Source organism: Hyaena hyaena, unplaced genomic scaffold (genome assembly GCF_003009895.1).
Source record: "Hyaena hyaena isolate Hyena2069 unplaced genomic scaffold, ASM300989v1 scaffold_677, whole genome shotgun sequence".
Classification (NCBI taxonomy): domain Eukaryota; kingdom Metazoa; phylum Chordata; class Mammalia; order Carnivora; family Hyaenidae; genus Hyaena; species Hyaena hyaena.
In genome coordinates, this window is record NW_024081311.1 from 203,455 (window position 1) to 217,768 (window position 14,314).

General features: G+C 40.7%; 1 protein-coding gene across 4 annotated transcripts in view; it reads right to left on the bottom strand.

Annotated features, from left to right (window-relative positions):
- The window catches only part of SORCS1 (sortilin related VPS10 domain containing receptor 1), a 500,902-nt gene that overhangs the window by 78,679 nt on the left and 407,909 nt on the right, over positions 1 to 14,314 (bottom strand). For all 4 annotated transcript variants that reach the window (XM_039217305.1, XM_039217304.1, XM_039217306.1 and 1 more), the window contains exons 15-17: positions 13,327 to 13,444; positions 11,353 to 11,483; positions 7,446 to 7,559 (exon numbers count right to left, since the gene is read on the bottom strand). In XM_039217305.1, the coding sequence (XP_039073236.1) occupies positions 7,446 to 7,559; positions 11,353 to 11,483; positions 13,327 to 13,444 (363 nt within the window). The remainder of the gene's footprint in view (positions 1 to 7,445; positions 7,560 to 11,352; positions 11,484 to 13,326; positions 13,445 to 14,314) is intronic.

Here is a 14,314-nt window from a genome sequence, read left to right on the forward strand (position 1 = left end):
CAGCTCTGGGCCTCTGGACTAAGTCTGGTGTCTCTTGCCACTGTGCGGTACAACCTGGATGAGAATCATTAATGCTGATACCATCGACATAGGCAAGAACAGGTATATGAAGAACTAGGTCTCCACATAGTGACATTCACCTTCTTCATTTCTCAACCCCAATGCCATCCCATAAAAATATGGAAAACTGTATCTAAGCAAGGTACGTTCCCTAAAGAGTCAACTTCACGGCAACAAACAATGAGTGAGTACCTGCTGTGAGACTGCACGGCTCTTTGCTATGGAACAGCTACACAGGCCCCTGCAGTGTTCAGTCTGTAAATTATGCAAGTGATTTCCTTTCTGTGGACTTTAAACACATGCACCACTTTTAGGACCGTTTCTTCTCCATGGTGCACACTGACAAATCTTGCTGTGGAGATCAGACTGAACATCAAAATCCCCTCCAGGCCCAGGAGTGGGGTCACTTGGGAAAACACTGCAGCCCTCAAAGCTCCTGGAAATAGTAACTCCAGGGCACTGGCCAGTTAGCCAAGGTCTAAGTGTTCTTATGGCTTATGGAGAAGAGAATATGTTTCTAGAATGAATTTTTAAAACATTCCAAATGTGTGTTGATAATATGGAGATTGCTATTTTGCTAGCACTTAACTTATATACATATAAGTTACATACACATATTTGCCAGACCCACTAAATGTTCTTACATAGTGAATTAACGTTAAAAATTAATGCTAAAAATCTATTTAGGCCTCTTGAGTAAATATCCTCATTGTATACTAAGAAACTAACCCTGAGGGACAATAAGAACTATTATTGTACATTCTTTCAGGAGGGATTAATGGCTTCTCAACATAAACTCCACAGACTGAAATTTCTGTACACATACTTTTTTTAACACATCTAGAAATATCTCTAGCTTAATAGCAAGAAAAATCTGTCCCTTGAGAAGATTATCTTGGTTTCTTATAATAAACCAGCCCAATGCCTACTTTATTTTATATTTACAGAATCTTTTACGGTTGGCATGAAACAAGCGATGTCCTAGTTAATTTAGCAACTTAAACTCGCAGCATGTTGCCTAGATCCAAAACCGTATAAACAAGATTTAACCGTGTAGAGGTACAACTAGAGATTGTGTTTGTATATGTGTAAACTGAGATATTTATAGACACAGATGGAGAAACAAAAAGAAACAAATTAAGATGCAAGAAAATATACCAATGAATACTGATTTCATTCTATCTGAATATAAGAAACTTGTTCACTAATCAGGTAAATGTGTTATCTTCCTTGAGTGGTAGAGAGAAAGAGACATGTGTTTTGATGCCTAGTAATCCTGTGACTTTATGAGTGTGTATACAGGTGGCTATTTATTTTATAGATGAAAAAACAGAGGTTTAGATTAAATATGTCCTATGTCACAGTAGTTGATACTATTAAGTATCAAAAAAATGTCTGGGGCTATAGATACACAGTGAAAGGATGTCTCCCCATTTTTTCCTTCATTCCAGAGGAGCCCTTAGATGATGATCATCAGCAATGGCATATGCATTTTGCAAAGTGACTACTATCTGCTACATGTTTTTCATATAGTGCTCCATTTAAGTCAAACCCCAAAAGCAAATAGCAAATTTTTATAGGTTAAGAGGCTAAGGGTCAAAGAAAGGAAGCCACTTGCTAAGATAACAGTAAATGGCAGAAGTCACTTAAAACCCTTACTTGTTTCATTCTAAAAGACCTCTCTTTTAGAACACCCCCATTACATTTCACTCTCTATCCATAATGGCTGAGGCCTTGGTACCAGCCTCCTGGCTTTCCATGGAACAGTGTGAGGGCAAAGGGTGAAAAGAAGCACGGAGCTTACAGTGGAGAACAAGGCGGAACTTTGCTCACATGAGGTTCCATGATGTAAACCTTAGAAATCGGACACCACTGGACCAAGACCTAAGGGCAGGTAGCGCCAGCCACCTGGAGGGACATTTTGCACCCATTTCAGCTACTATTCCAATGATCTTTTCCAAGACCTAGCCAAGAGCTAAAACAAAAACTGCACTACTGTTCATTTTTATACAGTGAAGCTGATAAAAATGTTCATATCTCCTAAACATAGCATTTCTATTAGGCATAACCATAACTGGTGCTCGACTTTTTCCATCCTGGTGAAGTATAAGCAAACCCGTGAACACTGCTATATATACAGGGTAATAAGCTGGCTGTGAAGGCAACCATAACCATTTATAAGGGTGAGGCATTACACAAAATAAAAGGAAGAGGAAGGTTTATCTGCATGCTTTGAATCAAACTCTCAGAAGGTGCTGCTAGGGGATTTCCTTGTCGAATCTGAGTGACAAGGGGCAGTCCTTCAATAGACCCTTTCAGTTCAAGTTCTGACTGTGTGTCTGCCCATGGGCTCTGCTGGAAGGGGTGCTGTGATGCAGGCAGGGCACCTGGCCTGTACAACTGATGGAGTCGGCTCTCCCACCTGCAGGCTGACCTTTCCCTTGTGACTCCTCTGTATTTCATGTCTGACTGATGCCAACACAGAATCCATACCGACAGAGCATGGGTGCCCATGGATAGCGAAGATGGACACGAGAGAGACTTAGGAGGCACTGTGGCTCCTTGGTCTATCATCGACTTCCAAGCATTGGCATCATGTGACCCTTTCAGCCTGGTCATCTCTTATTCCTTTTGCCCGAAGTGACCTTTCTCACCCAGTTAACTTGGGAAATCCCACTCAGCCTTCCTCTCAGCCTTCCCTTATAGAATCCATTGGCGTTTGTAGTTTAAAAAGAAGATGGCAGTTAATACAAATTAATCTCTAATGAGTGGGACTCCTGGCAGTGTGTAAGCAGAAAGCTAGTGTTTTTACCCATATGAGGCAATATTTGGCATGGATTTGGCAAGATTAGACCTCGATCCTCAGGTCTAAGAAGTAAGCAGTTGGCTCAATGGGATTTGCTTTACAAGTCAGCAGAAACACTTCCAATTGCCAAAAGAGAATCTAATTATCTTTGGGTGTTTTTATAACAATTATTATGGCACGAGCTTATTGATTCCAACACTGTCTATAGTGGCAGAAGAGAGAAAATAACCCACATGTCCACGAAAAGCCATGATGAAACAATACCAGGTGCTTTCATATTCTGGAATTAAAAGAAATTAGATGGAAGGGAGCCCTATATATTTTGTCTTGGAAAGTTGTTTAAGATATATTTCTGAATGAAAAGGAAAACAGAAAAATAATGTATCTAGTATGAAACGACATATAAGAAAAACTTCCCAAATTAATTTGTATATTTTTTTCTTGGCATAAATATTTGCTGGCAAATGCAAAGTGTTTAGAAGCATGCACACCAAACAGGTCACAGTTGTGTGGGGAAAAGGGGCAGAAGAGGGGTGATGATCTGAATTGCTTTATTTATTTATTTTTAAAAAATTTTAATGCTTATTTATTTTTGAGAGAGAGACAGACTGCAAGTGGGGGAGGGGCAGAGAGAGAGGGAGGCACAGAATCAGAAGCAGGCTCTAGGCTCTGAGCTGTCAGCACATAACCTGACGCAGGGCTCAAACCTGTGTACTATGAGATCGTGACCTGAGTCAAAGTCAGTCCCTTAACCAACTGACCCACCCAGGTACCCCCTTAATTTTTTGAAACACAGAAAAATGTATGTATATATCTCTTTTGTAATTAAATACCTTTAAGTGAAAAGCTAAATGGTTAATTGCAGCACTGTAGTGGTAACATCAAATACTGAATCTGTGGTTTTGAAATGCCAATGAATCAACACACAGCCAGGACACTTTCTTTCGGTTGAGGGGCTGGAGAGACATTACATTCTTTTTTTCAATTTCATCTATTCTTTACCTGTTGCCAACTTCTGAGCTGGTTATACACACAGCAAATGGTAATTTGATGGCAGGAGGCTTTCTATGAAGATGATTTCAGGCACCTGTTCCAACTAAGGATCTTCTTGTTCTTGTTCTTTTTTTTTTTTAATTTTCATAATGTTTCTTTATTTTGAGAGAGAGAGATCAAGCACTGGTAGGGGAGGGGCAGACAGAGAGGGGGACACAGAATCTGAAGCAGGATCCAGGCTCTGAGCTGTCAGCATAGAGCCCGACATGGGGCCCAAACTCACGAACTGGACTGTGAGATCATGACCTGAGCTGAAGTCAGACCCTTAATCAACTGAGTCACCCAGGGGCCACAGGATCTTCTTGTTCTTAATGCAGAATGTGCAGAGAGGCAATATATGCCAATCAGTGAGGTCACTATTCCTACCCTTCATCCTGACTGTAGCCCACAGGGCCACTGCTCCACCTGTGAGAGCCTTGCTTTTGAGAGCAAGGTGCTTGTCCTCCCTGCCGAGGGCTGGCATTTATCACATCTCCTCTTTACATAAGCCCATCTCCTCTTTACACCATTGATGTGGGTACTTTTCTGGAGAAAGTCTCAATGGAACAGAGGAAACCGGTACATGTGGTAACTTAACACAAATCTCTTTGGGTCAGATCCTATCATGCAATCCTCACTTACATGAACAAAGCTCTGAGAGTGGAGCTGAGTCATAGGCAGTAATGTCTGTGATTCTGTGATTAATAAACATAATTGCATTGACAAACATTTATATACCTGGACACTTATTACTGAATAACATTTTTAATTAAAATTTTAATTTTATGGGGTATAGATGAAAAATACTATTGAAAAGACTATTATTAGTTAATCATCTCTGATGTCTTCTTTTATAGGGGTCAGGGCTTATTTGAATTTCACATACTAAGTTTACCAAAGAAAGGGTAAAACCTACTTGGGGGTAGCCTAAAATGCACGCGCGTGTGTGTGTGTGTGTGCACGCGCGCATGTGTGTGTATTCTCAATAAACTGAAGAGTGAGGGTCATTGCCTACACTCGGTCTTATTCCAGTGATTTGAATAGTGTCTGGAACAATTTAGACTCCTGTGTACTGGGACCCCCCCCCATCAATACCAAAGAGAAAATGATACAACTTCCTTGACTGAGTTAGTAAGAAACAAATCAATTCTGAAATTAGCTTTAGGGGTTTCCAATGCCCTTTACAATGTCTAAACATGCTGGTACATGCAAGTAATAAAACTCCTTTCTTCGGCGTTCCTTCACCGGTAAGTGTGGTTATGTCAGCAGCCCTTTGCAGTTGTTTTCCACGGTGTGCACGCTGACGGCCTCACTGACACCCTGCTGTAAAAATGTCATTTGTATTTTCCTCAGGTTTTATGCTATGTTCCGAATAAATCACAGCTTATCCCTGTTTTCCAAAGTTCTAGGAATCCCTAACAACAAGGATACAAATATCTGATGATACACGTCTGTGTTGTTTCCTTCCTTGAAAGAAAACTATATGCTTTCTGGGTAATTTTTTTTCTTAATTAAAAAACATTTGTACAATGTCAAGTACAGAGGGGCACAAATGGAAACGTGGACGTCCTCACCTGTGCGCTGCAGCTGCCATGAGAGAGGGAAGCAACTGTCACGTGGATCCTGCCCTGCTGAGGCCGTCCCTCCGCCTCCCCTCCCTTCCTCCCTCTCTTTTTCACATTTTAAGAGCAAGATATTCAAACATGTACAAGTGAGAGGAAATGGTATAATAAATACCCACACCCTCCATTAACTCACCTTCAAACACTTTCAACATCTGTTTTTTTTTTTAACATTTTATGACAAATGTTGGGGCCCCTGGGTGTCTCAGTCAGTTAAGCATCTGACTCTTGATTTCGGCTCAGGTCATGATCTCATGGTTTGTGAGACTGAGACCTGTGTCAGGATCTGTGCTGACAGTGTGGAACCTGCTTGGGATTCTCTCTCTCTGTAGCTCTGCCCCTCTCCCACTTGCATTCCACCCCCAACCCACAAAATTAATAAATAAACATAAAAAAACAACAAATGTCACACATCATATATTCTTAAAAGATAAGGTTTCTTTTCTTTAAGTCAAACCAAAATACTATTATTACACCTAAATATGTAATTATAAGATACTTAGTATAATAAATGTAATATAAGTATGTATATTTACATATAACCTAATGTCACCTTGATAGTTAATTTTATGTATCAATTTGACTGGGCCATGGGGTGCTCAGATATTTGGTCAAACATTAGTGTGGGTATTTCTGTGAAGGCTGTTTTTGATGAGATTAACATTTTAAAAAGTAGAGAGAATAAAGCAGGGTGCTCTCCCAATGTGGGGAGGCCTTGTCTAATCAGGTGAAGGCCTTGAACAGAACAAAAAGACTTACCCTTTCCTCAGCAAGAGGGAATTCTTTCTGCCTGCCTGCCTTCAAACCAGAAACTGGCTTTTTGTTCTGCCTTCACACTCAGGCTGAAACACTGGCTTCTCCTCGGTTTTGAGCCTTCTGGCCTTTTGTAGAAGCCTTTACTGGCTTCCCTGGCTCTCATGCCTTCAGACTTGGACTAGAAATAAACTGTCAGCTCTCGTCCGTGTCAAGCGTGCAAAGTCACTCTGCAGATCTTGGGACTTGGACTTGCCTACTTTCAGAATCATGTGATTCAATTCCTTATTATATATATGTAGATATATATATGTATATATATATGTAGACATATGTATGTATATGCAGATATTGCATTATATGAATTTATATATAATATGTAAATATATAATTTCCTATTGGTTCTGTTTCTTTGGAGGTCCCTGATGAATATATCAATTATCACCAGTCCATATTTAATTTCTCCAAATGGCTGAAAGATGTCTTTTTACATAACGTTTGGAATAGAATCCAAATAAGTCCCACATCTATTTTTAAAGTTGATACACAGCAACTACACTTGTGGAAAAGTCATGAAATATTTTCTTTTGTGGTATTTCTTAAATGATATTGGATAAGCCCCACAACAAGAACATTAGACACAAATTTTTAAAATGTAATTTGAGATTCACAAAGATCGGGATGCCTTAAACATGTCAAGACTGGACAAAGAAAGAAAACAAAACATATTTCCATGAACAGCGGTACACTCCTGATGAGTCACTGAGCTTCTCTGTTCACTCTATCTTCCATATCTCTAAAACAGGAGGTGAGCCTATGAAATATTTACTGGGCCTTCTTCACAGAGATGCAATGAGAATAAAGGGTAGTCACAGAAATAGTTCTGAAATGATGTATCATAAAATGAAGAGACTCATCAACATCATCATCATCATCATCTTCTCCATCCAAGGAACCCACTTTGTTTATTTGCAAGTGGGGTCTTACTCTCAGATGAAATTTGCACAATTAATACAAATCTGTGCTGCATTACTGAAAGGACCAAAAAAAAAAAAAAAATTGTGCTGTAATGCAGAAGTCCTGGTCTTCAATCAGGAGTAATTCTCTAAGTTTCACACAGGCTGAAAAACGGCAGAGGTTGACCTCTCGAGGTCACCACTTCAGACACTCACCCAGTACTGTTGAGATAACTCTGTCCTAAGCTGCAATCCTTTGATACAGAAGACGGATTGAACCAAAATGCTGGCAGACACTGACCATTGCTGTGTCGCTCATAACCGTAGTCACTGTGGGGGGAAGAGCCAAGAGAAACCTGTCAGTCGGAGGCAAATTCACTGAGAACCTCTTCATGGTAGTCCACAGCCAATTTCTACTCTAGCCAAGAAGTCAAAAAACAAGACTTCACTGAATCAATACCTTTCCAAAAATGTTTTTCCCCTGTGGAATATCTATCAATTACCCAGGACGGTGTTGGGAAAGACAACTTGAAAGCAACAGAGATGCTTGTGTAGAGATGAAGACTCAATGACCAATAATTCCAATTAAACGGCTTTAAACTGAGAAAGCAGATTATGTTCTCATTAGAAGAATGCATAACACTGATGGTAGGTGGGCCCCAAGACAGCTACAAGTAGAAAACACGCAGTGGTGGAAGCTCATCCCTTGGCATAGACATCACTGATGCAAACACAGCCCACATGTGGCACGCTTCTCATTACTGGTGATGCCTTTGGGGTGCTCTTCCAAGACATCTGAATCTACCAAGTAGAGTGGAGCCAAGTCTCTCTGTGCACAAGCCATATGCTTCAAAGTCACAGCAGAGAAGGAAATGCCCTTTAGGAATGTCATGACCATTTCTCCGAGGAAAATTTCTGTCCCAGTCAGTTAGTGTTGCCAGTTGAGACTAATGGCTTGAGATCCTCTCCCTCATTTGGAAATAGTCAAAGACTTTTCTCCCAGCCTTCTCTCTTTCTTGCTTCCAGAGCCCTCTGTGTGGCCTGATATTCTTGGCTTCTGGAAGATGAACTTGGGCACAGAGATTGACAACAAATTGACCTCCACATGCACAGACAAATCACAGGCAGTCACCAGCAAGCATTAGCATGAATTGGTCCATCTGTGTGATGGAGGTGAGATGCTGGCACACAGGGTCAGGAAGAGAGAAACAGGCTTAGCCTTGGGGCCCGTCACCAGGCAGCTGGCACTTAGAATCCTGCATGTATCAGCTGGATTTGGTGCTGGTTCAACACAGCATGGAGAGGAAGACTTCAGAAATGCTGCCTGCAGGACACCCTATGTTCATTTCAGGGAATTACTTTACAAATGCTGGAGATGGCTGGCAAGGTCCCTGGGGGACCATCCAGGGGTGAGCCAAGCTGAGAGGGAACATTTAGTAACAACTGCCTGTATCATGCTGTAGTCAACGGGACTCACTTAAGCTCTGGTTACTGGTAGAAACTCAAAGTCACGGTGAGTCTTCCAAAATATTTTTAGAAGTCATGCAGTAACAAAAACCCCATTTGACCAGAAAACCTTGCAATGGCCTCATTTACGATTCACTGTCCACTTCTCAGAATACATTTCAGTTAGGGGCAGACTCCAATCACAAATGAGTATAAGGATTGGGCCAACACTGTAGGGGAGTGAGAGATAAGGGAAGGGAGAAGCTTACTTGCTTTCCTTACTCTGTGTTCCTTTCACTCTAGATTAGCTTAAAACAGATGTAGAAAAACAACACATGGATGTGTACAATAGAATACTACATGGCAATGAGAAACAATGAAATCTGGCCATGTGTAGCAACATGGATGGACCTTAAGGGTGTTATGCTGAGCGAAATAAGTCAGGCAGAGAAGGACAAATATCATATGTTTGCACGTATGGGAGGATTAGGAGGAACTTAACTGAGAACCATGGGGGAGAAGAAGGGGGGGAAGATAGTGGGGGAGAGGGAGGGAGGCAAACCATGAGAGACTCTTGAATGCTGAGAACAAACTGAGGACTGATGGATGTTGGGGGGGAGAGGGGAGATGGGCATGGAGGAGGGCACTTGTGGGGATGAGCACTGGGTGTTATATGGAAACCAACTTGACAATAAACTATTAAAAAATAATAAAATAAAAAATAAAAAATAGGGGCATCTGGGTGGCTTAGTCGGTTAAGTGTCCAACTTTCACTTAGGTCATGATCTCACAGTTCATGCCCCGTGTCGGGCTCTGTGCTGACTGCCAGCTCAGAGCCTGGAGCCTGTTTCAGAGTGATTTCCTCTCTCTCTGACCCTCCCCTGCTCACGCTCTCTCTCTCTCTCTCTCTCTCTCTCTCCTAGAAATAAATAAAAACCATTAAAAAAATAAAAATAAATAAAAATTTCCCTTAACTTTGCATCTTAGAAAAAAAATAAAACAATACAATGATCCAAAAAAAAAAAAAACAAACAAAAAAAAAAACCACATGACAATAACAGTAACAAAAGACCCTTTAGAACCTTGTAGAAAAGACTGCCCCAAAACCAACACTTCCAGGAGACATCAGGGACTCAAAACACCTCTCTCACTTTTTTCTTTGGTTTTCTACTAGAATAAATTTATTTGCTCTTTACAAAGGAATTACTATCTGGTAAGGCCGAAGCTAAATGACTAAGATAAAATGTCATCCTTTACAAATCCTCCTTGAATAGAGGGGGTAAAGGAGAAACAGTTGGAAAGAGGGATGGGATAAATGACTTTAAAATTCCATTGAAGTTTTCCCTGTGCATGCATTTCAGGGTGTCAGTCCTGAAAGGTAGGGCAGGGATCAGATATTTTTATCATTGTAATAATGTTGCACTGGCTAAAATGGAAGTTACAGCTGGGGAGGCCCCCTGCAGAATTCCTTGTGAGCTCCAATGTAACTAAAGTTCTGTTATCCTCAGGCTGGGCCCATGAGATATAGCACTGGCTCTTGTCTTGCCTTGTCTATCAACAAGAGGAGAACAGTGTTGGGTTATTGGTCTGAGAGCTGGCGGCCAATTTTGGCAGGCCTGAGCAGAACTACTCATTCAGGGCATATCTCCAAAGGTCTACCATGAGAGAAGACTTAACGTTTTCTAACTCATTCACTGATATTTTGATGGTCAGATAAGTGATCTATGATTGCTACACAGGTAGATATCCAACATTAAAGGAATAACTTTGGTTCCTTATGCAGGTCAAGTTTTAACCACTTGACATTGACATATATACTTAGCAATTCCTTTTTCTAAACCAAAACATATAAATAAATTTAAAGAAACAGAAAAAGAGAAAGAGAAAAGGAACAGAAAACGAGATGGATACGATGAAGGGAGTTACCACCTACTCATCCTTAATAATTTCCAACCTCACTTGAATGCCAAACACCGATATGGAACAAAGCAAGGGCATCACTGATGCCACAGACTAGCTTTCTGCTTATCAAATGCTTCGGGAAGAATGCTATGGTGCTCAAATATCTCGGTACTTTTCTGGTGTATACTAGCTTAATCCTGGTAAAGGGAGAAGTCTCCTATACCACCATGTCCACAGAGCAACAGACTACCAATGCCACTGAATCCTTGCCTTGAAATCAGAAACGTCTTCCATAGCTTGTGTACAAATTGTCAGCTAACTAACCATGGACTGAAAACTCCCAGTAACAGCAAATGTGTGGTTTTATAAGCTCATTGTTCCTAGGAACCTAGATTCTACGAAGTTTTTACCTTGAGCACAAATATATCTGTTCTCTGAAAAGTCAACCTATTGTTTTCAGTGGTGTTGTCTGAAGCAACTCAAGGGGGGTATCTGGTCTCTCTTTTTGTCCTGAGATCTATCCAACATGTGGAGGATAACCAGACGACATCTTCTGAATCCTTTCAGTCCAAAGAAATTCCTGTTGTTGTTTTTCTTCATATACACATGCACATAACCAATAAACCATGTTGTCCTCCAGAAGTAATTTCATAAGAATATGAGGCTTGCCACTTACCTCTATACATGTTACTATTACTTCAAATCTCTGCTTTCATTAAGACTCACATGGATTTGATGCACTGAGTGACTCCGGGGAACAACAGCACAAGCTTACCAGTCAAAATCGGCCTCTGTGCAGACACAGGGTTCAGATTCCATAGCTCCTGCATATTTTCCTTGCATACACTTTCGCTCTGATTTTCGCTTCTTATATATCCGTTTTGCTCCCATGATGCACGCTTCCCCCTATAAGGAGACAAGGATCTTACACAGTTGAGCACATCACTTGGACCTTCCCTGCTTCAACTCAGGACACTGAGGGACATGTTCTCAAACCTTAGTGTATTATGGACACAGGTCACCTGCTTTGCACTAACGGCGTTTTCTTTTTGATGTCTAGAACCTTGGTGTAGAATGGCAACTATAAATGTAATCCTAAGAAGCATTGAGGGTGTGTCAAAAAACACCCTTCTCTCCTGAAAATATTCAGCAAAACTTTATTTGGCAAGGTATGAGGCACAGTGCAATGAGGGACATACAGATAACTAAGACTCAGCTTATAAGCAGTGTATCACCAACAAATCTCTGGTAATTAAGTTTAATTCTTCTGTAATAAAAGATTTATGCATTCAGTCATTTATGAGCAGCGTATTCCTAAGAAGTATAAAGATACACTCTGCCTCAATTTATTACACCTCTGCCCACAGAACTTTATAGCACTGATTTATGTTTATCTACCAGACAAGTGAGAGAAGTAAACTCAGTGCTTCTGCACAAAATAAATAAGAGCTTTGAATATCACAGTGATTGCACATCTCATAGGGGAAAATAACAGCAACGTACATGAGTATTCCTTTTATTACCGAGTCTGCGAAAAGGGTATATGATTCTAGCTGATGTAGACCTTACTGTGAAACACAGCTTTCTTTGTGTCTGAAGGACAGAAAAGAGTTTTGTCCAGGCCACTATATACTGTGTTTCCTGAGCAAATTCACTTTAACTGGCTGCGTGACGCATCTGTATATAAAAATACTACTTTGACCATTGAACAACACAGGAGTTAGAGGTGCTGACCATCTTACACAGTAAAAATCCATACATGACTTTCGACTCCCCCAAAATTTAATTACTAATAGCTTACTGTTGACTGCAAGCTTTACTGACTGCAGAAATAGTTGAATAACACATCTTTTGTGTTATGTGTACTATATATATGGTATTCTAACAAGAAAGTAAGCCAGAGAAAAGAAACTTTTATTAAGAAAATTCTAAGGAAGAGAAAAATGCACTTAGAACACTGTGCTGTATTTATTGGGGGAAAAAAAAAAACCCTGCATATAAGCGGACCTGCACAGTTCAAACCCCTGTTATTCAGGGGTCAAGTGCACTTAGTCTAGGTTTGGTGAGACAATGGATCACTCCCTGAATACGGTGATGGGTGTGCAGTGAGAACCTCCACCATGTCTTTGGAGACTGACTTCCACCTTGGGAAATTGAGGGAGAGATGCTTTTTGCCAAGCATTCTGATAGGAGCTGATCAGCGGGGGGGGCAAAATGCAAGACAGTTTCCTATTAATAATTCTGCATCCTTGTACCATGAGTACTTTGGAAGGAGGTAAGAAGCACTACACAATCCCAGGGAATCACAGGGCAATAAGGGAGGATTTTACTGGCACTGCTCACTGAGTATAATTTTATTATTTTACATCTCTGCATCGCTAGATAAAACTGAAGATCTTTTTCTCACCCCTGCCCCTACCCTGCAATCATATGACATGCTCAGAGAAATTTTGTTTGTGTGCTGAGTTGGTTTTTCATTTTGAGTTGGAAGTCTAAGCCAAGCACATTTGAATTTTATCTCATTACCTCCTAGGACAATAAAAAAAGAAAAAGAAAAAGAAATTACTTCACAACAAGCTGTAAATGTTGAGTTTGTTCACCGCCGTGAAACTCAAAAGCATGCAAGAAAGCAGTAGATGGGCACCGTAACCTAGAGAACCCCAATTCCTACACTTTCATGGCCGGCTCTTCCCCATCACCCGCCCCACGCCTTCCACCCCGAACTCAACCTCAGCTCCCCTCATCCTACCTGGCTGTGTAGCTGCCAGGGTCTGTAGTCCTCCTCGGCACAGCGTCTATCAAAAATGGACTTATACTCCACCTTGACCAGCTGCCATTCGGAGCGGTGGCTGAAGTGTCCAAATACTCTACAGAGTTCATAATGATAACAATAATCACAGGAGTAATAAGGCCAATAGCCAGTGTTCGCAGGGTGTTTGCTCTGAGCTTAGTATAATGCTAAACACATTACACTGATCACATCAGTCAAGCCTCAGAACACAGTGATGAGGAGGGTTACTATTATTGGCTCCCTATCACATATGAGTAATTTCAGGCTCAGAGAGTATTGTTAACATGCAAAAAAATAACTAGGAACTGGCAGAGTCAGAACTCAGGGTGTCTGACTTAAAAACCCACTTCTGCATACTGTACCACAAGAATGGTTGGTTGATAGGAAAAAAAAAAAAAGAAGAAGAAGAAGAAAAGAAATGACAAATGCTGCATTCTATGTGGTCCAAGATTACACATCTAGGTTCTCTTGCTATAATGTACCTGGTTCCCATGGTTTCCATGCTATTTTCTCTTCCCACTAGTCCCTAGGGAATGTGGGCAATGGGGCCAACTAGTCAGAACTGCTTCCTACACTGTGCATGCCACTCTCCTTACTCAGAGAAATCCGGGTATATAATGAGGTGTTTGAATCACCAATCATAGATATCTGTGGATAAAAGCTACAAAGTAGCCTTTTCAGTCAGCTTTTTTCATCTGTGTTTTGCAAATATGAAAACTGAATAAAGACAAATTATAGAACAAATTGCTAATTGAGCTATGTGTACCATGGGCAAAAGGGTAGCTATTAGGCATATTAAACATTTGCTGATCTTTTCTATCACTGAAAAAGGGAAGACAAAAATTAGAAAATGTACCAACTATTCACTATGATTTTTGATGACAAGGTCGACTGCTTTAAAACCTTCCCTCTGTTTTCCATATCCAATTTTCCAGGGGAAGAAAAA